Raw genomic sequence first — 26080 nt, forward strand, 5'->3', positions numbered from 1 at the left:
TAGGGGAAGCTGAAGCAAGGTGAAGGATAAATGAAGTCATCACCTATGGGAGAGCTCAGCGTAAAACTCTCTTGACTTTCTGCTCGATTTATCTGAATATTAATATTCCATTTAACTCTTAGTCCTTGAGATTTATCTGGTTGGCATTTAAGTGACAGGGGTGTTAGTCAGAGGTGAGCATCTTTGAGCGCCCATGCATCTGCGCAGAGATAGAAGGGGAACGTGCACTGATCAGCCAAAATGTTAAAACAAAAAAAAAAAAAACTAGCCTCACTTCTGGTATCTTGCTTCAAACTAAGTTTTAAAAACGCATTTCCCCTTACAAGTTATCCTTACGTAACACATGCCCAAAGTTAAATGAGATCCAGCATCTTTAAAGGCTCAATCAAGAGTGTTCATGTTCATTTTATTTGGCTCATCCCATTAAAACACAGAACAAATACCATGCTATAACAAACACACTATCTATATATTTACTATATAGATATTATAGATATTATAGCTCAGTAACACTAGAGTAAAAATATAACAACAAGTTTTGTTCAGTTAGGGAACGTTGGTGGTTAGCCAATGATTGCACTGAATTGTTTTGCAGTCAGAGACCAATTGCAAGTAGTTCCTGTGCAGGTAACCTGGTGGGAGGGAACATGTCTGCAAACAATTGTCATCCAAATCAAACTGATTGCAATCATTTTCCAACAGATTAAATGGCAAATACAAAGGTTTGCACATGTCTCTTTGCAAAGGAAGACTTGGCTCAACAAGTTGCCAGCCGGTATATGGCAGTCAAAGCAAAGTTACTGAGTACCTGTGTCATTTTGTAGTTAAGTTTCCTTCTTGCAACAACTATGTCACTATTTGTGGCAGAATTTCTGAATTACGGCTTTAAGTCTATGAAGTTCTGGCTGGATTTTGATTGTAAACAGTTTATATAGTGAATTTAAGTGAATTCCAGTGTATGTGGTCAAATGATCACATTTGATCTCTGTATTATCACAAAGAGTTTGCATGCGCTTGCTAACTTGATCCCATTCAATCACAATCTGATTGATAAAGGACTGACCAAATTTGTTTTGGAAGACAGCAACAGAGTGCGAGTGGTCAGAGACCTGGTACCCATCTTTGCAGTAACCATTTCAAAGGCAAGAATACTGCAATGTCATTGCACACAGTTGCAATAATTTGGTAGTGCTGTGGGCTCAAACACCAGTTTTCCAAGTGTGACTATAGGATTACTCACACGCAAATGGAGGAGTAGCTTATAAAAGTCTTGCAATGTGGTAGACATCGTCCAACCCTACCACACATGCCTACTTGGATTCAGTTACAGATCCGGTCATTATCCTGGTGGAACTGCTTATAACAAGAATGGTATGTTTTAATGAGCCTGGGTACCCTTTTGACAGACAATGTTTTACTCAGTTATGGTCCCCTTATGACACAAGTGCTGGTGTTTTATTAATGAGCCCATGTCCCAGGATGAGCGGTTGCTTTTAGCTTTTTGGACCATCACACGACAAGGATACTAGGTTGTTTTAATTAGCCTTGCTCCCTAGGTAGGAATATATTTACTCACTTTTCGTTTGCCGGGTGAGAAGTGTACCAGTATATTTTTAATGAGCCTCAATCCCAAGATGATTAAACATACAATGAGTCAAATCAAGCTTCCGGGCAAAGCTGTTGAAAGTTGTAATTACTCCAAACTCTTATGCTCTTGTTTGTCTTCGTCACTAGAAACTTGGCACTACCTCCAATTAATAACATCTTAGTACTTATTGCTGAAATCATTTTGATTTGTAGCACACAAATTGCTTACTTTAGCCGTTGTCAGCTTATTCACATCTAAAATTTCTCTGCGAGACAAGTGAGAAACATTAATTGAAGTTTTAACTTGACTGATTATGAACTAATTTGAAGCTAGCATGTGCATAGGTGCTTCATTGTTTGTTTTAATTGAGTCACATTTAATCACATTTAATTGTGACTTATCAACGCATGTGAACAAGAGCCAACAAAAAAGGCTGAAATGTTATGCTCAAGTGGTCACACACTGAGCTTGATGGTCAACATGCTCTTTTCTAAAGACTAAATACTTTAATTTGTTTTCCTGAACCTGAGTAATTACCTCTATGTCAGGATGGTAAATTAAAAAAATGAAAACTTCACCGTACATAATCAACTAGATATCCCGCTTTTCCCCTTCGTCTTCACCCTGTCCTGTTATGATAACTTTGTCATACCAGAAACCTTTTTAGGTGTTCTAGGAAAAAAATGTGACATAAAATTTCATGAGCGTGACAATCTGCTTCTACTCACTAACAGTTCACCATGAGGTGACACTCACACTGTGAATGAACCCACACTCACAGCTGTGTGGTCAAAGTTGCATTAGAAGTGAGGATATAAATAAATTTGCCGATTGTGTATCACGAACCAGCACGACACATCCATCACTAAAGATATTAAGCTATTAATGTAGCCTAGTGTTTGAAAAGCCATTTCCTTGATTGTTTATAAAGGTACTGTGCAAAAGTCCCAAACCCCTCCTCACTGCTTTATTTTTTGGCTTCTACAGAGCCAGACGTTGTTATAATTCTGGTCATGATGGTAATAAACTGGGTGTTGAGCAGTAGTTTCAAAAAGCCTTTCAAAGTTTCTCTTTGTTTGTTAAACCGACCTATGAATCATTTAAGCATAAAAAAGGCAACTATCTCAACGGATGAACCAGTGTTGTCCACATAAAACTGATATTGGGGTTATTACTAAAAAGAAAGTAAAGCATTACTCATTACTTGTCATTGTTCTTTAAAGTAATGCAGTGAGTATTTAAGTTACATAATTACTCATTGCACTCACAGTAGAATTTAATTTGTCGTTACTTGTTGAATGACTTTTGCATTACTCCGTATCATGACCACTTTCACATAATTACCAAGTATCCTAATGAAAATATGTACAATATAATTAGTGCATACATATGAACACAAAACTAACAACATGGAGCAAAAGTGAAAATTAGACCAAAGAGTCTCAAAAGCGATTGTAGTATAGAAGCAGGAACAGGTAGAAATGAATTTTACAATGTTTGGAGCCTAGCTACTCATCACTTGAAGATCATACTCTGGAAATGTCGACATGCACTCAGCCAATGACTCTGTGTTCTTTGCTAGCTTTGTGCTAGCATGCTGTCTGTGTGGATTGAAAGAGCTGGTATTGCCATAGCAGTATGACTTGGCTGTTTCTCTCTTGGATGCAGTTTGTACGTCACCATCATGATCTTGTACTGTTGTTCAATAAAGATGAATATAATGTCCATAGCTCCACTCCTCAAAGGTTTCCTCCACCCTGCTCCTGAAAATTTCTAATTATTTGGTGTAACGTGCACATAACAGACAACTTAGCAAAGAACCATCTTCTCTTTAGGCATTTTGTTATTAGCTGCATGACACAAAAACATTTTAAACTTGGGTGCCACATTTCAATCAGTTTGTTTATTAGCTGTTTATTCTCAGTTGCATTTTGTCAGTGCATTGCTGCCTTTCTTGGAAGGTAGCAATGCATCCATGTATCAGCACCTTATATCACCTGTATGGCATTATTCCATGCCTGGTAGTGGATGACTAGATGCAAGTGAATGTGAATCATCTTTAAACTAGTTTAAACTTTGCACAACGCTCCTGCTGCTGAAGAAAGACTTGTTTGGGTACTTGCCTGTCTATTGCTACAAGACTAATGATATCTGTTTTTAAACTCTGGCCTGCATAACTGTAAATTAAATAGCACAACCCCAGTTTTATTAGACTCACTAATGTCTATTTGATTGGTCAACTTTGAAGTGCTTTAATAAATACCTGTCTAATCCTCTGCCATCCAAAGTAACATTAGACCGAAACTTAAGATTTATAATACTACTGCAGTGACCTCAATACACTTATTAGCCCAGGCTGTCTTATACTTTATTTGGATGTGGTCTTGTTTCAGTCCCAATAACTTGTATTAATCTAAAATTCTAATCCTGACATCTTATTCTTTGAAATGATCCACTTTGATCTTCTTTCAAACTCATCCTGTGACATCATGGTCACATATGATATTGCAGCATAGCATATAACACGATCTGGACTGATATATTGCGTCATGACAGCATACATTTGCCTTTGATGATAAGGCTTTTGATAATGGTGATTGTTTGCCTAGCAGCAGGGAAGAGACCACCAAAATGAGGCTACCCCTCATTCTAATCACCTCATGTTTGGCACTGCACTTACTCAAGTCCTTAGCAGTACATCCATCAAGTTTGATGTGGATGGGACGAAGAGATGTCAAGCTAAGCTAAGAACACACATACACAGACAGACGTAAACTGATTTGTTAGTTAGACATTTTTCCCTTGTGAGTGTGCGTGGGTGGAGTTTTCAAGGTGATTTTAATATTTATTACTGCTTTCCTTTGATGCTTGGGAATGTCTCTTCCATCTTTTGTTATATCAGCTTCTTTTTGTGCTTATCTGTCCCTTATTCCCTGTCTACCATTTTCTTCTTATATCCCATCTCTGAAGCAGACTGGTATTTCTCTAGATTATTTTTTCTCTGCCTTTCCATTTGCTTTTGGAGCCTTACCCCTCTAACATTTATTGCTGTTTTTTTTCCTTATATCATTCCACTGGCACTACCCCCTAGTGCTGTCTCTCCATCCCTGTATATTACTTTCCACATACCCAATTCTTATTTATGATGATAAGTCAGTGAGGTTTATCAAATCATCTGCACTTGACTCACACATACAACAGAAACATAACATAATATTTAGTATGGAGAACTTCACTTTGGATGTGCAGAGCATACTATTGAAGGACATATTCAAAGTTCTGCTGAACTGAAAGATTTCAAAGTTCAAATTAAGGGGGAAACATTGAAGTGAACATAGAAAAGACAACAGATCCAAAATTATAGGTCAGAGAGCAAAGGTTGTGCTAATCCCTGAACCAGACAGTGAACACTGAAAGTAAAGGGAACTGTCAGGTTGACGGAGTCCTATTGACCCTGGTTAGTCTGTTGGATTTCACAAGCAGCTGACACATACCAGTGGATGAAGATTTCATTCAACTTTGAAGCAGTTTTCCAGTAATTCTGGCAAATCATGAGAGGACTCAGAAGGGAAAACCAGTGGTCTTCTCGCATGGGTGAGGTTTGATGCTGCTTGACTTTAGTCAGGCAGTGGAAGGAAGGCTTTGAGAATGTACTCAATCCCACTGACACATCCTCCGTAGAAGGAGCAGACTCTAGGGATGAGGGTGATGTCTCACCCATCAGGTGGTATTGAGGCAGTTAAACAACTCCTTAGCGGCAGGACTCCTGGGTGGATGACATTTGTCATGAGTGCCTTAAGGCTCTGGATGTTGTGGGGCTGTCTTGGTTTGGACACCTCTGGAACACTGAGCGATAGGTGCCTCCATGCCTCCAAATTGGCAGACTGACAGTGGTTCCCCTCTCTAACAATGGAGACTTTAAGGGGATTAAACTATTCGGAATCCCTAAGAAGGTCTACATCAGGGTGCTGGAGAGGAGACTCCATCTGGTAGTCCAACCTCAGAGTCACGAGGAAAAATGCTGTTTTTGTCCTGGTCGTGGTTGTAGACCTTTATCATCTCAAGGATATTTAAGGGTGAGTGGAAACACAACTATGTGCTTCATGGACTTGGGCAAGGTATTCAAGAATGTCTCTCTGAATTCTGTAGGAGGTGTTTCGGAAGTATCACCTCTGTGGATTCTGTACCAGTCGATCATATTGAACAAATGTCAAACTAGTCCTTTATTTTGTTTTTTAACTTCATCAGCTAATAGTATAGTCATAGCTATAGTCAATATTCAAACTGGATCTATAGATTGAACTGTGCGTAGCCTGGTGCAGTTGCAGGCTACCCAAGAAGCATTTTGGGTGCTGGGAAGGTGTTTATGTATTTCCGTTATGCGTCTTCAGATTAACTGCTGTCCGATCATCGCCACTACTGCTGTCAGCCGTGTTCAACCCTGCACTGGCTGCAAACAGACCTGACACACTGAAGCAGATAGGGAAAGAGAAAGGGGGGAGGCGGAATAATGGATAAGCCAGCACACTGACAAAGTGGTGATCCCTACAGCACTGAGTCTGTGTGCGCGTATGCGTGTCTTTGTGTGTATACATTTTTTTTTTTTTTCGTTTTTTGAATTCAAGTGGGTCGACAATCCGTTTTCTCCAGAGATGCATCAATCTAACACAAGGTTGCAGTGTCTTTCTTTGACAATCCCCTCCTTTTACTCCTCTCATCTCCTTTTTCCCCTTTCCTCTCATCACTACTCCCCATCAATCTGCTCATCACAACTGCCCCCTTTCTCTCCCCTTTCAGCCTACCCTCCTCCACCAATTCTCCCCTTCGTTTCTCTTCTCTATTCCCCTGAAATAGTCTCCTCACCAATTTTGTCCCCTCTGTTCCTGCTCTGTCCTCAATGGATGAATGGATCGGGTAGAAAGGATGGATGGATAGGACGGGTGATGGATGAATGGCTGGCTGGTTGGGTAGAGGAGTAAAGACAGAGAGAAATCGGACCCCAGGGACTGTAGATGGGTGTACCTGCTGATGGAAGCTTAAAAAGAACATGACACAGGAGAACTTTAAAAAGAAAAAACAGCCTTTCTCCACTCTGCCCGCTCATGTATTTCAGCCGTTTACAACCATGTCTCTCAATTTTTGTGTTTGAAAGATTTTGTAGTATATTTTTAGGAGTCAAACCTGTCAGCCAGCCAGGCAGTCCTGTAGCAAAACAATTTGATATATGCTTTGTGCTGTGCTGCAGCCATGACACAGCATTTGATAGAATAAATGGGCAAGCATATTAGCTGGGCTTCTTATTCTACCATTTTCATTTATTTTAACACTGTGCTTTTAAATGGTCTTGAAAGGCCTTTTGTGCAGATTAAGTAAGTTGCATCAAGCAGAATGTCTAATTTAACTTGCAAGCTGTCTAGAACACCATGGCTAAAGACATACTGTGGTTATGTTATACACATATTATAAGGTCACTGCTATTCTATTTAGTGACAATTTAATAGAGATAGTCAACGCAGATCTTTCTGAAGTATCTCAAAAAAGATATTCTGGAAGATTTTTTTGGGTATATATATTTTTTTACAGTTCCACACCACATGAAGCTATTCAATCTCCTCTCTTGTTAAATTAGCCATTACACTTCAGTCTTTTTCATGAGACGAGACAGTATTATTATAAAATGTTTACCTTCTATTTTTGGTATGCCAGATTCAACTTATGTAGCCATCAATCAAGCAGTTTCAAATTCCTCTCTCCTTTGAGAGAGCAATATTTTTTTTCAGATATCCGATCAACCCAGGCGTCTGTTGAGATTACGCTTCTTTGCCTTTATTGCCACAGTATGTTCACATATTACTCCAGCATATTTTGTAGTTCACCATCATTGGGTTTTCCCTTTCACTCTGCATACTTCAGGCAAAGAAGCCATGCAAATATATAACAGATGGTAACAAGCAGAATGCAGTCAAGTACAACGTGCTCAAATGAGCACTGCTTTTTCTCAATATGGCCTGGTAAAAAATGATTAAAAAGCTTAAGAAACTATTGCAGAATCAGATAGAAAACAATTTGCCAGAAATCGAAAACTTTGCTTCCTCAGTGCTACCCTTAAATGTAATTGGTTTTTGCAACTAATCTGGTATAGTACTGGATATTAAGTCAACATATATTTACTACAATAATCGCCTAAAATTGTCATTGCGATCAGGTTTGGCCTAGGTGCTGAATTGGTTAATCTGTAACCTTTATATAGAGCTATATTAGCCATTATACCTCGTTTCCAGTGTGTAGCTATGCTAAGCTAGCTTTAATAGCTCACTATAGCTTCCTTTTCACTTTACAGATATGCATAAGGATTGATGTTCTCATCTGCAAAAAACTGATTATATGTGTATGTCAAAATGTGAAGATTTGTTTTGTATATTAACATAGATAAATAACAAGTACCCTGTAAGATAGCTAACTATACTTCACTCACAGAGCCAATCTGAAACATCATCTGATGAAATGAATCAATTATTTAAATGGATGCAGGCCAAGGTGATGGCTCTGAAAGATCAGGGATGTCTGTGGTGTTCTTCACTGTCATTTGGGAAGAAAGCAACCTTGGCTCAGCAATCTGTCACGTTAGTCCACACCATCAGACTTCTTGCCATGAATTAAACTCCTGCAGACACACTATTAATTTGTTATCGAATTATATATTCAGAAGCTGTCTTAACACATGTGTGTGGCTAAACATGGAGATTAGCTGAAATCAGAGAACAGGTTCATAAATAAATTTCAAAGCTAGATCTTATTCGATCCATGGCGACTAACTATGAAGTTCCAAAGGTGGTGGTGCAAGGGGACCCTTCATTTTATTTTACTTTTGCAAATGCTCAAGGAAAGTGTTTGCTTCTGTGTTAGGTGTTTCCCTGTTTATTTGCTTTCTGCTTTATTTTGAAACCCACACATCTCTGGAGCTTTGTATGTACTTTTACGTGACTTGTCCTTTTTTGCTTTGTCTCCTTGTGCCTGATTGGTTTCAGCTGTATTCCTCGTGTGTTACCTCTCCCTTTATTATCTTGTGTATATACTGTCTGAGTCTCTCCTTATTCTTTGCTGTGTTGTCCACATTGCTGTGTGTCTCTTGTGTACCCAGAGATAGCTGCTATTTGGATTTCTTGGCCGTTGTGAAATTCTTTTGGTCTTTTTTTTATGTGAGCTTATGGTAATGCGTTTTAGTTTACTCCCCTGCATTCAGGTCTGCAAAACTTCAAGACACACAGTGGTTTAAGACAAAGTCTGTTTGTATCATGTGTGGCCTACAAACTCACTGATGTAGCTGATTGTCCCATCAAAACTCTTAATTTCTTACATTTAGTGTCTTTCAGGTCATCTAGGCTTCATTATTTTCCCAACAGATCTATGCTTCTCTGCTATGCCACACATATATCTAGATGGATATAAAGGTTGACTGAAAATGTAAATAAAGAATGGAAATGGAGATACGTGGTGTTATCCAAAGCTCGGCTCTAAAACTCAATAATTAAAATGCTATATTTGTTATTAAGGAATGTCAAATTTTTCTTTTACTTGAGTGACAATAATACAAGATCAATACATTAATGCACTTTGTCTTCTCAGTGTGGAGTAACTCATTCTGTATCCAACCAGATAGACACACACAGCGAGCATCCCACAGTTAGGCTTGTCCAGGTGTCCCACTGAGTCAAGGCCTCAGCATGTATATTTTATGGTAACTCTAGGATGCGTGAGTGTGTGGGGGCAGACCGACATCAGGGTTAGATTGTCTAAACTGTGTAAAGTGGTGTCAGTGTCCACATGGAGTTGTGGAAAACATGTCCTAAGCAACATCCATGTTTGTACCATGGAGACAGTTGCTGGGTTGTGGGTCTGTATGTACTGAAAACAATGACAGTCATTTTCTGCAAGCTCAAGTCTGGTTTGACTGTGGATCACTGCTTTGGTCATTAACAGTCAAAGTCACTTCTCTCTCAGTTTTTTCTTAGTCAACTTTGTTCTTAATGGGGACTGTTTTTTCTCTGCCACTCTTGGCAACCTGTACCTGCTTATTGTGACTGCCAAATTTAGATGGACTGCATTTGAATAGTAAATAAAGGAGTTATTGATTGAAACGCCCCGAGTTTAAATAAAGACGTGCTTGATGATGATAAAACTGAAAGGATTTAAACTTTTCTCTCTTTTTTTTCTGTGACTACCTGTGATATTGTCTGAATTTTAAAGTTTTAAGTCTTTTTTATGAGCTCCGCACCTTGAATGCTTCACCCCAATTCCCCTTGCACAGTTCTCAGTGGAGCTTTTCATCAGCTTGACAGGAAGCTGGCATTAGATGGATTTATTCACTTGCTCGTGCACAAAGTCATTCCAGTGATTATATATTTCTTTACAAGAAACTTTGAAAGATGAGAGCAAAAGTGTATCCTTAAAGAAGATTCTGTGAGCACTTGTAGGAAGACAAGTACATATCAATGAGAGAATAAAAATACACAGGTAAAGTTTTGAAGGTGAACATGAGTAGATACTTGCAGGATATGATATGAGCGCCTGTATGCTTGAGAACGCTAACTGTCTCGTGAGCCACTTTAATGGGTGTGAAAATATGCCTGTGACCTTTTGAAATAAAGAGCAGAGAATTTGAATTTCTGTGAATGTGACTCTTCATCAGTGAAACAGAGGATTGCTTTAATGCATTATTTAATTTGGAAACTGGTAACAGAGTGGCAACAAAATTCATTCCATCTTTGTGCAAACACTTGGAAGAATTTGCTTTAATCAATATTTATTTTGGAAGAATTCACTGCACTTGAGAGAAACTTTAAATTAGCACGACCTTAAAAGATTTCGCTCATTTCATCTGGGGAAATCTCATCATGTTCATCTGCCACTTTAACTTACAACCCAGGCTGTTTACTGTTTCATACTGTTTAATTTTTATTATTTGAGGGGGAAATTAGGCTGACAGGTAGAAAGGAGGAGGCAAATTAGAGTAGACAGGGAAGAGGAGAGACGGTGGGTAGAGAGAGACTGAGAAACTGAGGTGCTCCGTGGAGAACAAATGGCTGGTTAGTAATATATGAGGGGCATCAGCTTACACTGAAGGATAAAAAGGCAGTGAGGCAGGGGATACACATCTGTCATCTGCTGTTCGCACACACACATGCACACCCTCATGCACACCCTCATGCACCAGCTGGGAGAGTGTGATGTAACTAGTGACTATTGTTCCATGGCTCAATCCTCTTTCTCGGTTGCTAACCTGAAATCCACCCTTAGAAAAAAGCTTCAGAGGGGTAAAAGGCATGGACATCGTGGCCCGTCGCCTTCTCGACAACAACGGCAAAATCGGAAAATGCTTAAACTTTGTGAAACTCTAAATTATGTGTAAGAGCAGTTGTATTGGACTAGGTCACTTACTCTTTGAGTGTCCAGATAATTATACTGGCCATTGCTGCACAAGTGACTTGCAATCAAAACACATACAGTTTATGAATATGTCTAGACACATCATTTGGTTTGAGGGAGAAAATATTTTCTGAGTTAACTAGTAAAACATTCAAAGCCTGCCTGGAAGCCATGACACAGCTTGACATCCAGGGAAATATGTGTATTTTTCAAGAAATGAACAGGACTGTGGATGATGTAGGCATAAAAAATATTTGGGTTACAGAGGATTATTCTTCTGTGTCAAAGTCTTTTGCTTTAAATATCTAGCTATCTAACCCATAAAAGTAATATTATACACTATTACTTGTGTGCAGTAAAGGAAGATTTTTTTCATTTCCCATGAAATTTTGAAAAAAATGGGAAAATAAAGCAGCAATTGTGTTTTATCAATATGGTATAGAGAGATGATGAATTTAAATTTAACTAACATATGAACCCAGAACAACTTCATTGTATCTTAAGATTGAGTTTCATACCACTTTTATACCATTTTCTTTGAAGTTGATGAATTGAAAGTCCACAAATTTAATGTAGTAATTTTGGCTCAGGAGAAAGAGAGATTTATGTATCTCACAGAGTTTAAGTGTGTGCATGACAGTTACAAACCACTAAGTCAGAGCAACCTATATCTTGCAGAAGCAACCTACTGATTTGGAAAATGACAAGCTGGCTCTGGTATTTGATAAGGCTGTTTCACTTTACACACTGTGCTCTGAAACCCATGTTTTCTGTGGCGTCATGCAGTAATTGTTTTTCACTGAGTTGAGCAGTGAGCATTTACATATGCTTTGACCGCTTCTTTAAGTGCAAAAAAACACAAGCATTGTGCTGTATTGCTAGTGATGTATAAATGGCTTTACCTTCCTAAGGAGTAAAAATGAATAAATAAAGCTTTTTTTGAAACTTTACTATTTCAATATACTAAACTCTAGAGTGATGTCACTTCCAGCACCGACATCCTCCTCCTGAGACAAATGGAATGCGGCAACAGTACATCTGAAGACCATTAGCAGACTCAAAAAATTGTGTAAATTTATGTTGAGTTAGCCACACACCATAAAATATGAGCCATTTGCTCAACCTACCAGTCTGCGTAGGGTGTACTGCTTTCTATATTGAAGAACACATAGATGGTAGTGGTAGTTGGATGAGACAGCTTGAGAGTCAGTACCACAACAGTAACCATCTACTGGTACTAAACTAGCTAGGCTAACTTGATATTAGCATTCCAATGCTAGTGATTAGCAATCATTTCACTGTAACCGCAAATGGTAATAAATGTAATTGTGAATACTGAAACTTGTGTTTCTGCTCTGTTTCAGCTAACATGTTCTCTTTCTTTTTCTGAATGTTTGCGAGGTAGTGCATAATTATTTACTGGTTTTGTTCTGGGGCTCTGTGGAAATACCAGAGATAGGTGGTGATGCTAACATTTCACCTTTGTCTTTAATCTGCCATTAGCAAAGCAAAAAAAAAAAAAGAAGAGCAACAGTTATTTACTATGCCAACTTATTTAAAGCACACATGAAAGAGATTGAGAAAGAAAAGTGATTGAGTATTTCGATCTTTAAATATTCTTTCATTTTATGTTCATCTTTTCATTTCAAAGTCATCTCAGTTTGCAACGTTTTTCCTTCACCTCTTCCACAGGATTTAGTCAGCTTAATATAAAAATGAGTTAAACACATTATTGTAACATCATCTAAACTGAACATTTGCTACATACTTTTTTAATTAAAACATAAGTGGCGGCACATGTGTGCGCTATGTGTTAGTGCTGCTCCAATATAATAGTACAAGTTAATCCAATGTATTCAGTTTCAGTTACTTTAGAAAGGAAATAAAGTTAGAATATTAGGTTTACCATGCTAAATTTATTTAATTTCAGCATTTCAATTTTTAGTTTACCTTAATACCCTGCTGTAGGTAGTCTGCTGACACGGAACATGATTGATTATTAATTTCTTAATTGTGCCATGCAGTGTGGCTGTCTGAGAGCATCTGTGTTGTTGTGTTTTTGCATTCATTTATTAAGGTTTAATATGTTTCTGTTTCCTAAAGCTATTGAGACTTTGAGATTATCACCTGTACCATGACCAGATTCCGTTTTTGAGGAACTATAGAGTAAGACAGTTTGAGTAGGCCTCAATCTATTAAGTAGGTCTTGAATAGATTTTTTCTTGAGTGAGTGATGTGGTTGGATTTTTACAGTATGGACAAAGAAAACGTTCATGACAAACTGGAAATCTGATATTTTTAGCAGAAAGATGCGCTAATATGAACTATTTGTGTTAACAGGCAAATAGTTCCCATTTGGGAGCTTCATTCTACATGAAAATACAACACACCACATCACCGACTTCTGATATAATCTCTGATGTCACACAGTTGTAATGCTTTATCCTGGAGAGGTAGAGCAAGAGGGTACAAGAGAGAGAAAGTGTGATCATTGTTCCATGAAGTCTATTTTCTAGGTGAGCAGATATCCATCTTCCACCCTTCCTCTGAGACTTTCCCAACCATCCTCGAGAGCTGTACAGTAATATCAGCTTGTCAGGTGAATGTGGGTGTTCTTTTTTTTTTTTCACTGTATTTCACAAGAACAGGGAAATAGATGAAAGAGAATGTTTGAATGTCAGTGCTCTTTTCCCTCTGAATGAGACAGTTTTTAGCTTCTGGCCAGTTTTGAAATAATTTCTTCTCGTAGTAATACAGTAAATTGTGGGTGATGGTTCTGAGAGATGTTGGAAAAGCTCAGAAAGATTGGCAGAAATTGGCTATCATCTTCAAATCTTTGAACCTGCTTACTGCATTTCATGTTTGACGCCCTTGTCTTTACCTTTTGTCTTTGTTCTGATAGTTAATTCTGATCTTAAGTGAAAATTTTCTCCTAATTTCTCTTTCTTCTTCTCCTCTGTTCACTGCTACCTTTCTTTTCCCCTCTCTCTCCTTCCTGGTGCGGTGGGGCTGGCTCTTGATGCAGACTGGCAATATGAGGGTGAGAACATTCCTCCTTTTTCTTTCTCTGTTAACTGTGTGTTCAGTCACTGTGCTAGTTTATTAACCCCTGCCAACCTTACAGAGATGGTTATAGTGGGCTACGTCTGTCAGTCTCTGTACTCAGTGGCGTGTCTAGAAAATTTTTGTTGGGGGGGCCAGGTAGGGGCACAGATTTGGAGAAGGGTGGCAGATGTAATTGGCAGATAATGTTTAAAAAAAAATTCTACCAACCATTAACCATAATTCAATAAGCCTATAAACCTAATAACCGAATGCGCTTTTAACTCTTATTAGAATGAGATTTTAACCACTACGGTGCAAAGTTTTTAGATACTGCATTGATAAAGTACAAGAGATACAATCAGTGCTTTGTCAGTGTTTACTCAGCATTCAAGGACAGCAATATTTGCATAGTATTTTTACTGACATATAGTGCACATATGTTTTGGGCAAAAACATTTTTTAATATTAAAATACGAACATTTGTAACAAACAATTGACAAATTAGCCAATTCCAATGTAAAACGTTATCTGCCTGTTAAAAAAAGAAGATAATCTTCTCACAAACTGCTGTTTGATTTTGAAACAGGAAAAAAGTGGGGAAACAACTGAAAAGACTAACATTTGAATAAAACCTGAAAGCAAGTAAATACTTTCTATGCTGCCTTATGGTAAACTTTGGTAATATTGATAAAGAACAACACTGGCTGATGATGAAATACAGTCAGCTGGCATGGTGACACTGCCAGTATTAACCTGCAGGGCTGGACCGGGACAAAAAATTGGGCATTGTGACTACAGACCGGCCCACCAGGTATTAAAGCCATAAAGCCTTTGAATGAAAACAAACGCTGTTGTGACAGTGATGTACAGTCTTATTGGTATATGTATGATTTCTATACATTTTATGTCAGATAAAAACTTTGGTTGTAAGATTTAGATAATTATTTAATAAAAGCGAGATATTTTAAATGAGAATAAGAAAGAAAAGTATTTCTTTGTGCCCCCCTTTCCCTGTTAATGCCCTACCTGCCCCCTGGCTAAAATTTCCTAGATCCACCCCTGCACAGTTACCAGCTGTCAGCTACCTAAAAAAGGATCCTGGGGTTATTTGTCTCTCAGAAACAGTTCATAACTTCCCTTCAACTCATTCATGTCACCTAAAAGGTAAACCTGTTTCTCCATCACAGCTCTGATGATTCAGTAAGGACATCTCCTGGTTTCATCTTCATGTTTCCCTCTCACCACGTATACAAACCAACATCATGACCAGCAGCTTTACAGCTGTGGCTCCAGCAAACATCAGCTGATACTAGAAATTAATATTAAATAAATTCTGATAACAGCTGATCAAGCTTAAACGTGCTGCTGTTGTTTAGCGCGACATCTGCTGGTTTCCTCTTTCTGGCGCAAAGTGGGCGATAAATAAATGAGAGAGAAAAGCCGATCAGCTGATCATTGATCAGTTTCATGATTGAAGTAGCAACAGCAGAGGCAGGGGGAGAGAATGAGAGAAGAAGAGGCAGCTGTGCAGCGTAACGACAGAATAACTCCAGCTTTGTGTCTTTTTCCATTCTAGCTAAAGTTCGGGACAAACTGCATCTCTTCTCAGCTCAATACGAAACGTGTAATATTTTCTCTGAATGAGGGACCATCCCATTTTTTTAAGGAGCCGTTGGCAACTCTACTAACTAACCTTATGAATAAAATAAAGTTCACTATCAGTAATATCATAGCACCCACCCACCTAAAAACTCCATCAAGCTGGCTAGAACGCAGTACGAGTTATTTCAACTGACGGTAAAAAGTCAGCACAACGAAAATAAACTGCACCTAAACTTAGTTTATATCTGACCCAGATAGACTGCAGGTCATAACTTCTTACCTGAAGTTCAGTTCACCTGACACTCGGACTGGTGGCTGCCTCGGGGCTCTCCTCCTGCCTCCCCTTCCCTCATCCACCTGCTGGCCTCTGTGGAAGCCCCACCATAGCCACCACCAAACAACTGAGTTATTTTTACACATCGACCTGCATCTGGCCAATCCACCACCTCTCATTGTTCATGCCATTACAAAAAAAAATAAAAAATAAGTCACTGGGCATATGCCCGGTATGCCCGATGGCCAGTCCAGCTATGTTAACCTGCAACCAAATCTGCAGCTCCACACAGCAATGTTACGACTTAGATTATATCTTAGAACTCATAACTCTTATGTTAGCTGCCCTCAGTAGCATACTGTCTGATATATTCGACGGCTGCATTAATTCTTTAAGTGTTATTTTTTCCTTGGGATTCTAATTTCACCGAAGTTTACTAAACTCAACAAACGTAATATTACTTACCAGGACATTTATTCTGTCCTCATTTTCTTTCACCGAAAAATTGTTTCCTGCAGTGCCGTCTTTCGTGCTTGGCTCGGATATCTGAGCTTCACCGTGAAAACATAATCGTACATTTGATATTTGATTGAATTTTGTTGTTTTACCTTTGGGGTGGCACCTGGGGTGGCCAGTCTGGTTGGGGGGGTGGCCTGTGCCCCCCCAGGCCACCCCGCTGGACACGCCATTGTCTGTACTGTCAGTTCTTGCCTTCCTTACTCCACCTCACCTTATTTATACACCTTTCATTCCCGCGATATAATTCGACTGGCCTACAGAATCATTTCCTCTCTCTGTAAAAAGAAAAATGAGGTCATAAGCAACAGTTTATGTCTGCCAAGCTTTCCTTTTCAATCTCTGTGGAGTTGCCCTCAGACCTTTTCTTACACATGGTACTGCAACCCTGTAAAAAGAAAAGAAAAAAGATCTGTCCTCTAAGTACTACATAGTGCTTAGAGGACCATTTAAAATGAAATTGAATAATGAAACTCAATATTCAGTAGTGTATTAATGGTACCTTTTCATGTTTCTTTTTTCTCTGTTTTTCTATCCAGAATGCAAACTTTCCCGCTCGGGTCCTCCTGCTACCATAGTTGCCATCGATGAAGAAAGCCCCAACGGTAAAGTATTATTTTCTTTCTTGCTTAATGCTTCACAGGGAGATTTTAAAAATGGTCTAAACTCAAGATGTGATGGGCGACCACTGCAGTATGATTACCACCTTTTAGCGTATGTTAGACAAACACTATTTGAAAATCTTGACCTTTAAAAGACGCTGATTGGAATAGCATGTGGTGTGCCCTCATTAAAATATTCTGTGCCAACTGGGTCATAGTTGAAGCCTCATCTTATTTGAACTAATGAACGGTTCAAACTGCCATTGTGTTTTTCTATATGTGCTGTTTCGATCTGGTCACAGTAACTTCTTGGCGTTTTTACTAGTTGCCTGGCAACTTGGAAGTGATAACAAGATCTTGGTTTTGAGGTGAAATGTGTTAATTATTAAGGTTTGAAGTTCCTTGCTGGTCGATTTCATTACCTTTGTTTGACTGTCTCCAGACAAAGCTTCACATTAAACCGACAGCTAAGGAAGAGGTGCGTTTCAGTTGATTCAAGCTATATTAAGGTTTAGGAAAATCGTGTGTTTACAGGCTGGATTATGATGACTTTGTCAGTATTTTTAGAGTTTATAACTAATTGTGTTTCCGGTTATGTGGATATCTCTTCTCTTCTCTTCTCTTCTGTGTGTTTTTGTCTCCAGCTCAAATTATTTAAGGGCTTTATGGCTCATTAGTGGACCCTGGTTCAACATCTGTGCCATTTAGACCAAAGGGATGTAAACAAACACGCATTCCTAGAGTCTGCTTATGTTGGTATATCTAGCATCATGAATTTTTGTGTAGTACAGAGCAGATTATGTGTTGAGGGACCACACATTTCAATGGATTAATTTATTCCCTGCTTAAGTCAAGTAGATGAAAGCAGATGCATTTGCAAATAAAGGTAAATTATGGATAGACAAGTTGATCTGTATTGTTAAATTGCTCTCGTATCTCCAGCCTTTAGATTACTGCTTGCGGGAGGATGTTTGCTATGTCTGGTTTTTCACAAAGTTTTAAAGTGTGAGACCTGATTATAGTAATCCTAACTGACGTGAACAGAGATTAGCATAGCAGAACCAAACACAGAGGAGAGCAATGTTTTCCATAAACCCAGCTGGCATCGCTATCTTTTAATGGCTTAATGCATCACACAAAGCTACCTATCCTTTTATTTTCCTGGTGCTTTTGGTAATCAGCCTGGAACTGTGTTAATTTCATGTAGGGCTTTCAATTAACACTTATATCTTTTACTAGTGAAACGTCACTAATGTTCTTTTTATTTTTGTTGTTGTTTAAAGATAAAAATTAGTTTTAATCTGAGAAAACATTTAATCATAAAATCATAAATGCTATAAATCACCAATCAAACAAGTGTGCTGTTATTTAAAAAAAAAAAGATTTTAGTGGAACATCTACACAGTACTAAAGAGATCCATTTTCAGCAAAAATCACTTTCGTGAAAATTGTTACCTAATACATGTTCATTATGTTGAAAGGTTGATTGACCACAGGAAAAACAGTTTTTCCAATTATATTAGCATAAGTGAAGGCTGCTCTGCTGATTAAAGAAGAAAATAAATTAGGCTAGAGAAAATTGAAAAACTTGTGAGTCCAAAAACAGTGAATATTACTAATCAGACAAAGAAAAAGATAACGTGGGAACCACACGCAAGAGCAAGAAGACGAGTACAGAGCCTTTAGTTTGAGAAAACTACGCCTCACTGGTCCTCTGCTGCCAACTTCATTAAATGCACAAAACACCGGGCTCAGTGTCAACAGAGAATAGGGGACTCCAGGGTGTTGGTCTTTGGTCTGAGAAAGAGAGACTGGTTGATAAAATGAAAAGATAAGTAGATAACTCGACATTGAAATTCAAGCTTGGATTTGTCAGGTGAGTAAACACTAGCAGTTTCATCACATCAGAAGTTAAAAGCACAATATTGAGCATTATTATTGTGTATGACTAGTTTTCAGTTTTATTTACACATTTTCATTCTGGTTTCATTCAAGCAGCTGGTGGAATCCAGATGTTAACATCTGCATTTCTTTTTCTGTGAGGCGCCTCGCAACCTTGTTGCAGCTTTTCTCGATTGCTCTGCTGTCCCTGTTTAAATCTCAGAACTCATCAGAGACAGTTTGTACTTTTGTCAGTCAGAACTACAGATTTATCAGCTTCACTGCATTAGTGTTTTCAATCAAATCACTTCAGACCTTTTTTCAGATATGTATGAAAGAGCCCGATAAGTCACACACTGTCAGTAGCAGCACTGAAGCTGTCCTTCCAAAAGCAAATATAAACCACACATTGTAAGAAAAGTTGAAATAAATAGAAACACATGAGGGTTTTTTTTATATTTGAATGTGATTTCTTTGTCTTTTTTGGACAGTAGTTTGTAAAGCTTTGAGGTGGTTCTGTGAGAAAATCCCAACCAACCGCAGTGTCCGAAATACTCAAACCAGCACATACTGTATATCACCAGCAACCGTGCCACATGTAAAGTAACTTAAACACCTTTATTCCCTGTTCTGATGCTCAGTTTGAACCTCAGCAGCTCCTCTTTACCATGTCTTCATTCCTAAATGTGTTGAGTTGCTACCATGTGATTGGCTGATTAGATATTTGCATTAAGGAGCAGTTGAACATGCGTGCCTAATAAAGTAGTGTGGTTTTACTGTACTATACAGTAGCGTCGTGTGAGTAATGTTCTCGGTTCTTATGAGGTTTGTTTTCTGACAGAAAAGATAACACAACATGATATGTGTTGAGATTTCACATATCATGTTGCTTTTCTCAGTTTCAGCATTTCTATCATGTAAAATTCACTTAAATCCCTCACATTTTATTTTTGGGTCTGAACACTTCTGAACATTTACTAAAAAAAAATAAATGTGTTGAACATTAGATACAATCACCCTGAAAAGCTTTAGTGTTGATAGTTGGGGGGGGGGGGGGATGTTTGTTAGGGACAGTAACCAATTACCAAACGAATCCTACCCTTTAATATTTTTTTTTAAGATTTCACACAATGTCTCTTAACTACTAAATAGTTTGTTTGAATTAAATATATCATAGGTAATAGCTTGGCCACATTGTTTAACATTGTGTGATTCATTTGTCGGTGCAGTAATTGTGTACATATTGAATATCCAAGTGTGTGCCTGTTTAAGCCGTAATCTTCCTAATGGGGCTGGTGAAGAATAATTTAGCCTTGGAATCGTTTGTATGCATTGTGGCTTGTATTGCTCTACAACTGTGAAATAGTGTTACAGATTTAATAGAGGTTGTAGCTTTAGGGTGATTATCTCGGATTGGTGTTAGCAAACGGGAGAGAGTCGAAGAAAGACAAGAGAAAAGAGAGGGAGACTAACAAGTTGGAAAATGTTTGCTCAATTTTTGCATTTAATAGTATCTAATCAGCTTTGCTTACTGCTATTTCTAATATTAATGTAAATATACTGAGGTTTGTTAATCTAGCTTGCACTGATAATAACGTAGCTCCAAGCTAAATAAAACCGTTATTAGTCTGCACTTTGAGAAAAAGCTAAGGGTCCACCAAAGTTGCTAGACATTATAGTTATGCCTGTAGGTTTTTGGAAAGAGGCACATCAGGATGTGATTAAAGTACAGACAAAAGTATTGGATTAACTGTTTAGTAGTTACCGCTGTTTTAACAGTCTCCAATTTTCATTTTAAATAAAAGATTGTTTTTAATAGTTGATGAAAATCCTTTGCAGTCAATGACTGCCTGAAGTCTTGAACCCAAAGACATCACCAAATGCTGTGTTTACTTCCTTGAGATACTCTGCTAGGCCTTTACTATAGCCCCCTGTCGTTGCTGCTCATGTGTGCATCTCTTCTCTCTGCCTTCAGTTTTGTCCTCAGTAACTAAAAAGCATGCACATGCACAACAATGCACAGTTGTGTTGAACTCCAGTAACCAACTTGGTTATTGAAGAATATACCATTCATTTGCCTGGAGAAGATTATATGTTGCTTTTATATGTGCTTTGGGTCATTATCATTGAAAATCAAACGGAAGTGGCTGAGTGTGAGCAGAGTACCGCCCTATACACTTCAGAATTCATCCTGCAACTTCAGTCAGCAGCCACATCGTCAAACACCTGTGACCACTTTAGCCACCCTTTAAGTTTTCCCTTTCCCTGATTCAATTTTTTTTAACATCCTGTCCAACATGTCTGCTATAACCTTCCTCTGGACATGTCTAAACTACATTAGTCTTGTCACTCTTATATTGTCTCCACACTGCTCAAACTGAGCTGTCCTTCTCTAATCCCTTCTCGTCACTCCTAACACGAATCTTATCATCTTCAACTCTGTCACCTCCAGCTTGGCTTACTGTCTTTTTGTCACTGCCACCGTCTCCTAACCATACATCATAGCAGGCCCTAGTGCCATTTTGTAAAGTTTCCCTTCACTCTTGCTGCTATCCTTCTGTCACAAAACACCTGACACTTGTCTCCACCCACTACACCCTGCCCGCACTCTTTTCGTCACCTTTCTTGTGCTGGCCCCAGGTGTTTAAACTTGTCTACCTTTCACCTACCACCTTACATCTTTACCATTTCATCTGCTTTCCTCATATTCACACACATGCCTTCTGTCTTGCTTCTGCTGACTTTCATTCCTCTTCTCTACAGAGCATACCTCCACCTCTCCAGACTCTCTTCCACCTGCTCCCTACTCTCACTATAGATCACAATATTATTTACAAATATCACAGCCCACGGAGACTCCTGGACAAATTGACCTCATCTGTCAATTTGTCCATCAACAATGCAAACATGAAGGGGCTCAGAACCAATTAATGATTTAATCCCCCCCCACCTTGAACCCAATCTCAATCAATCAATCAAGGCTTTATTCGCCACATGCAGGTTGCCCTGCAGTGAAATGTGTCCTTCGCCCTGCTTCCAGCCAACCCATGTGGCCTTGCATAGAATGGGAAACTTCTCCGTGATGTAATCCAATGTACGCTCAGAGGTCTTATTCTGAGTATTCACGGCAGCCGTAAGCTTCTCCAAGATCTTAACCATGCTGCACTCAGTCAGCCCATTCTGAGAAGTCGCGCCTACTACTTCATTCATGTCCTGCACCACCCTCGCATGCTTTTCTGCATATCCTTGGTAGCTTTGATTTCAAGCTCTAGTCAGCTGATGAAAATCCTTGTCTCCTTCCTTAGTGCCTAGCCTCATGTACTACAAGCTTTTTCCTTTGCCACCTCTCTCTTTGCAGTATAGCTAACCTCCCAATACTCCTGTCTACTCTCTTCATCTCCTTGACTATCCCACTTTTTTAAATTAACTGCTTCCTTTGAATAACTTCCCAGTACTTCCCCATTCCACCACAGATCTCCTCGTCTTCTTTCCTCTGTCCAGAGGATATGAAGACAGTCTCTTAGCAGTTTTTCTCACAACTGCAGCTATACACTTCCATTCATATTGTAACTCTTCCCTGTGCCACCGAGAGCCCATCTTAAGTCTTCCCTGAACTCTGCAACATTCTTCGACCTTATCCTCCACCATCTAATCCTTGCCTCTGCCTTCACTCAGTTCCTCTTCTTGATTTGCAAACTACCATTCAATTCTCCCCTGACACCACTTTGCAGTTTCCTATCTCTCCTTCCCACAAGATATAGTCCTCCTGTGTGCAGCTTCTCCCACTCTTATGTCACCTTATGTTCCTCCCTCTTTTTGAAGTATACATTAACCACAGTCATTTTTGCAAAACTCATCACTATCTTTCCTTTCTGCATTTCTCTCCTTAACCTACCCAAGACCTCCTCGTCACCTCTGTTCCCTTCACATGCATGTCCACTCAAGTCTGTTCCTTCATCCAACTTACTCCAGAATTCCTTTCTCTTCTGACATCCACATTGGAGGCTATACAACATCACCACATTCAACATAACCACTTCCTAAAATCTGTTCACCTCCACAACACGACTCACGCACTCTTCCTTCAAGATTACTTCCATTTCATTACGTTTCCTTCCTACTGTAGAAAAGTTTGAATCCATCTTTCATGCTCCTAGCCTTAACTCCCTTCCAGCTGGTGTCCTGCACACACAACACATCTAGTTTCTTTCCTATCAGCCAGCTCTAACCCTTAACTAGTTACAGTCTCTACATTTAAATTCCCTATACTCTCATCTCTACATTTATACCTTTTTATTCTTTCTCGTACCCTCTGAATACTCCTTCCAAATCTCCTCTTCCTCTGTCTTCACCTTTATGCAATTCTTCCCATTTATCCAGGCTTGGGACCAGCACTAGGAGTACACTGGCTTCTGGCCCCCTTGGGACTGGGTTTAGCCCAACCCTGGATTAAGGTTATCACTCAAAAAATTGTCATTGTTGCATTTGATGTAATTCAATATGGAAATACCAGCAAAGGCCCACATTGTACCTCTTTTTCTGATAAACTACCTTTTTAATTATTTATTTATTGTATTTTATTTTTCTTACTTTTGGTACAGATGATGTGAAAAGACCTTGACTCGTTGTGTGAATGCAAAATTTTAACTTCCCTTCTCACACACCAAACAAAATGGACAGAATTCAGAATGCTGCTATGTTGAAAGAATGCTTTGTTTCAAAGAAGATTCATCTGTGAAAAGTGTCTCTCATCTCTGTACTTTTCTTCCTTTTATCACTTTGGAGGGACCACTTCAGCCTTTTTCAAAACAGATTAGAGCGGTCAAACAGATGTCACGAGTACTAAACGCTACATAGCAGAAACCATTATTTTGCACGCGATAACGTTGTAAATTATAGGAAGTCAAACTACTATAAAACCTCAGTAAGAGAGTCAAAACAACTTTTGATGCTTTTAGAAATTATATTGTTCTCTAATATGTCTTTTCTATGTGTCTGCCATCGAACTATCTCAACTTAAATGGTAGATAAAGCGAATTTACCTTGGCCAGCCAACACTCATTACTTCTTTCGTCCTTCCTATCCAGTGCTATTTGTCTTGAGTCTCTTCCCACCCACTAAGCGCTCAAGAAGGAGATAGATGTGATGATTACTTTTCAGCCCATGGTTCATACCTGGATGACACACTAGCAGTGCAGCCACATTCAGTTAAGCTAATGTCCTGTAAAATATTCTATTAATGCACTGCCACTATGCTCATTTTCTCTCTATTTACTCCTAATATTCTCTTTATTCTTTATTTATATCACCCTCTCGTTCAACCCAATCTTTCTTCTCTTCTGCTGTCTTTCTCATTTCCTTTTTCTCTAAATGTTCTTTGTGTTTCTTTTTTTTCAGGCAATTCCCTCCTTCGTGCACACCCACACACACCGGCGGCTTCATATGGTTCTGCCCGTGTGCTTTAACACGTGGGTCAATTTAATCAGATGCTGCTGTGTGCTGTTTTCAGTCTACTATAAAGTGAGGTCACTGTGAAAAGAGTCCATTTGCATTAGATGGTCTGTGGTATCAAATTAGACACAGTTATACAAGGTATAGGCACTATTTCTATCAGGCTTCTTCGCCTGTCTTGGTGAGGGTTTTTTTTTCTTAATTTTTCCTAGAAAGAAGCAGAAAAACCAGCAGAGAGATAGGCAGACGATGGTAAGGAATGAAAGCCCCCTAATGAATTCCATTTTCTATCCCATTTCTTATATAAAGAAACCAATTTCATTAAAGTTCCTCGTTTATATAAAATCAGCAAATCACAGCAAAGCATTTGACATGGTTTCCATGGTAGCACAGAAGGCCATGACCCAATTTTATGTCTGGCAGATCAGATATGAGATCGCTCAGTGCGCGTGTGTTTATGTTGTTGTGTGTGCAGACGGGTGTGTGCACACAGACGAGAAGTTTTCCAGCGAGCAAACACAATCCTGCTTGCTTCTCAACTTTCTAGGGTTCTCTTACACACATGAACACACACACAGTAGTTTGTAGGTGTAGAAGTTTTTGTAGTTTTTTATTCCTTTTTTTGTTTTTATCCATTTTGTCTCTTTTGTGTGGTGCATTGGTCAACATATGTTTGGGTTTTATGTAATTTTGTCTTATAAAGTTGAGTTGCGTTGAGCACAGATGAACACAGATGTAATTGTTTACAAACAAAAGCACTTGTTTCTCAAATCTGATAGGCCAGATCAGGTTGGGTTCTCCTTTATACCCTTGGGTGCTTAAGGCAGCAACAAAATTTAGATTGTTGTTTCTGTTACAAAGGTTTTGCTTTTCATTTTATTTTTTTGTACCAACCTGGAGTTACAGAGATCTCCCCTAGTCTGGCTTCTCCCCTTGTACTGTACCTGGCTGACCCATGTGACCCTAGGCCCCCGCCAGCATAGCTCTCAGGCTGATTGAACAACACACAAGGGTTGCGATCCTATATGTATGAAAAAATGATGCAACAACAGGGATTTTTATTTCAGATAAGGTACAGGTAGGAGTGGAGACTCATCGCTGTTTATGTTTCCTGTTGGAAATCAAGCTTGGCTGCGGTTGTTCTGCAGCAGGGAATAGTATTTTCTTTTGATATGTTTGGAAGGAATGGATGTGATGTTAGCAACAGTAGACAGTTGTTTCCAGCCTGGGCACAGTTTGCATAAATATTCTTGTCCATTTGTGCAATAAAAGTGAAAATAATATCTGTACTTCTCAAATGTTAGAGCACTCCATGAGAAAAGGAAATCAGCTGATTGACAAGTCCAAATAAATGTGGCACATTTATTTTTCAATCCTCCCAGCTTGCATTCTTGAATATCAATATTATAGTTTAATTAGTACAGAAAACAATAAGTTAACCCCATGATTCAATAACTCATAGATCCACTTTCAGTAGCAATAACTTGAAGCATAATTTTCTATAAGATTTTCTCAGTCTTTTCAGTGTTTTGGAGCCACGTTGACTAGACTATAGCAGCACCTTGATCTTTTTCTTTTATAGATTTGCTGCTGTGCTCTGGATTATTATCCTGTTGTCTGATCTAATTTAGGTCAAGCTGTAAGACGGATGGCACACTTCACTCTACGATTATTTCGCGTACAAAGGAGTTCATG

At 38.8% G+C, this 26080-nt stretch overlaps 1 protein-coding gene across 1 annotated transcript in view; it reads left to right on the forward strand.

Annotated features, from left to right (window-relative positions):
- LOC120737965 (protocadherin-15-like) overlaps positions 1-26080 on the forward strand; it is a 230699-nt gene that overhangs the window by 34745 nt on the left and 169874 nt on the right. Inside the window, exons 3-4 of the mRNA XM_040038931.1 lie at positions 14040-14054; positions 16991-17056. Coding sequence (XP_039894865.1) covers positions 14040-14054; positions 16991-17056 — 81 coding nt within the window. The remainder of the gene's footprint in view (positions 1-14039; positions 14055-16990; positions 17057-26080) is intronic.

This window comes from Simochromis diagramma, unplaced genomic scaffold (assembly GCF_900408965.1).
Source record: "Simochromis diagramma unplaced genomic scaffold, fSimDia1.1 OVJJ01000402.1, whole genome shotgun sequence".
NCBI lineage: Eukaryota > Metazoa > Chordata > Actinopteri > Cichliformes > Cichlidae > Simochromis > Simochromis diagramma.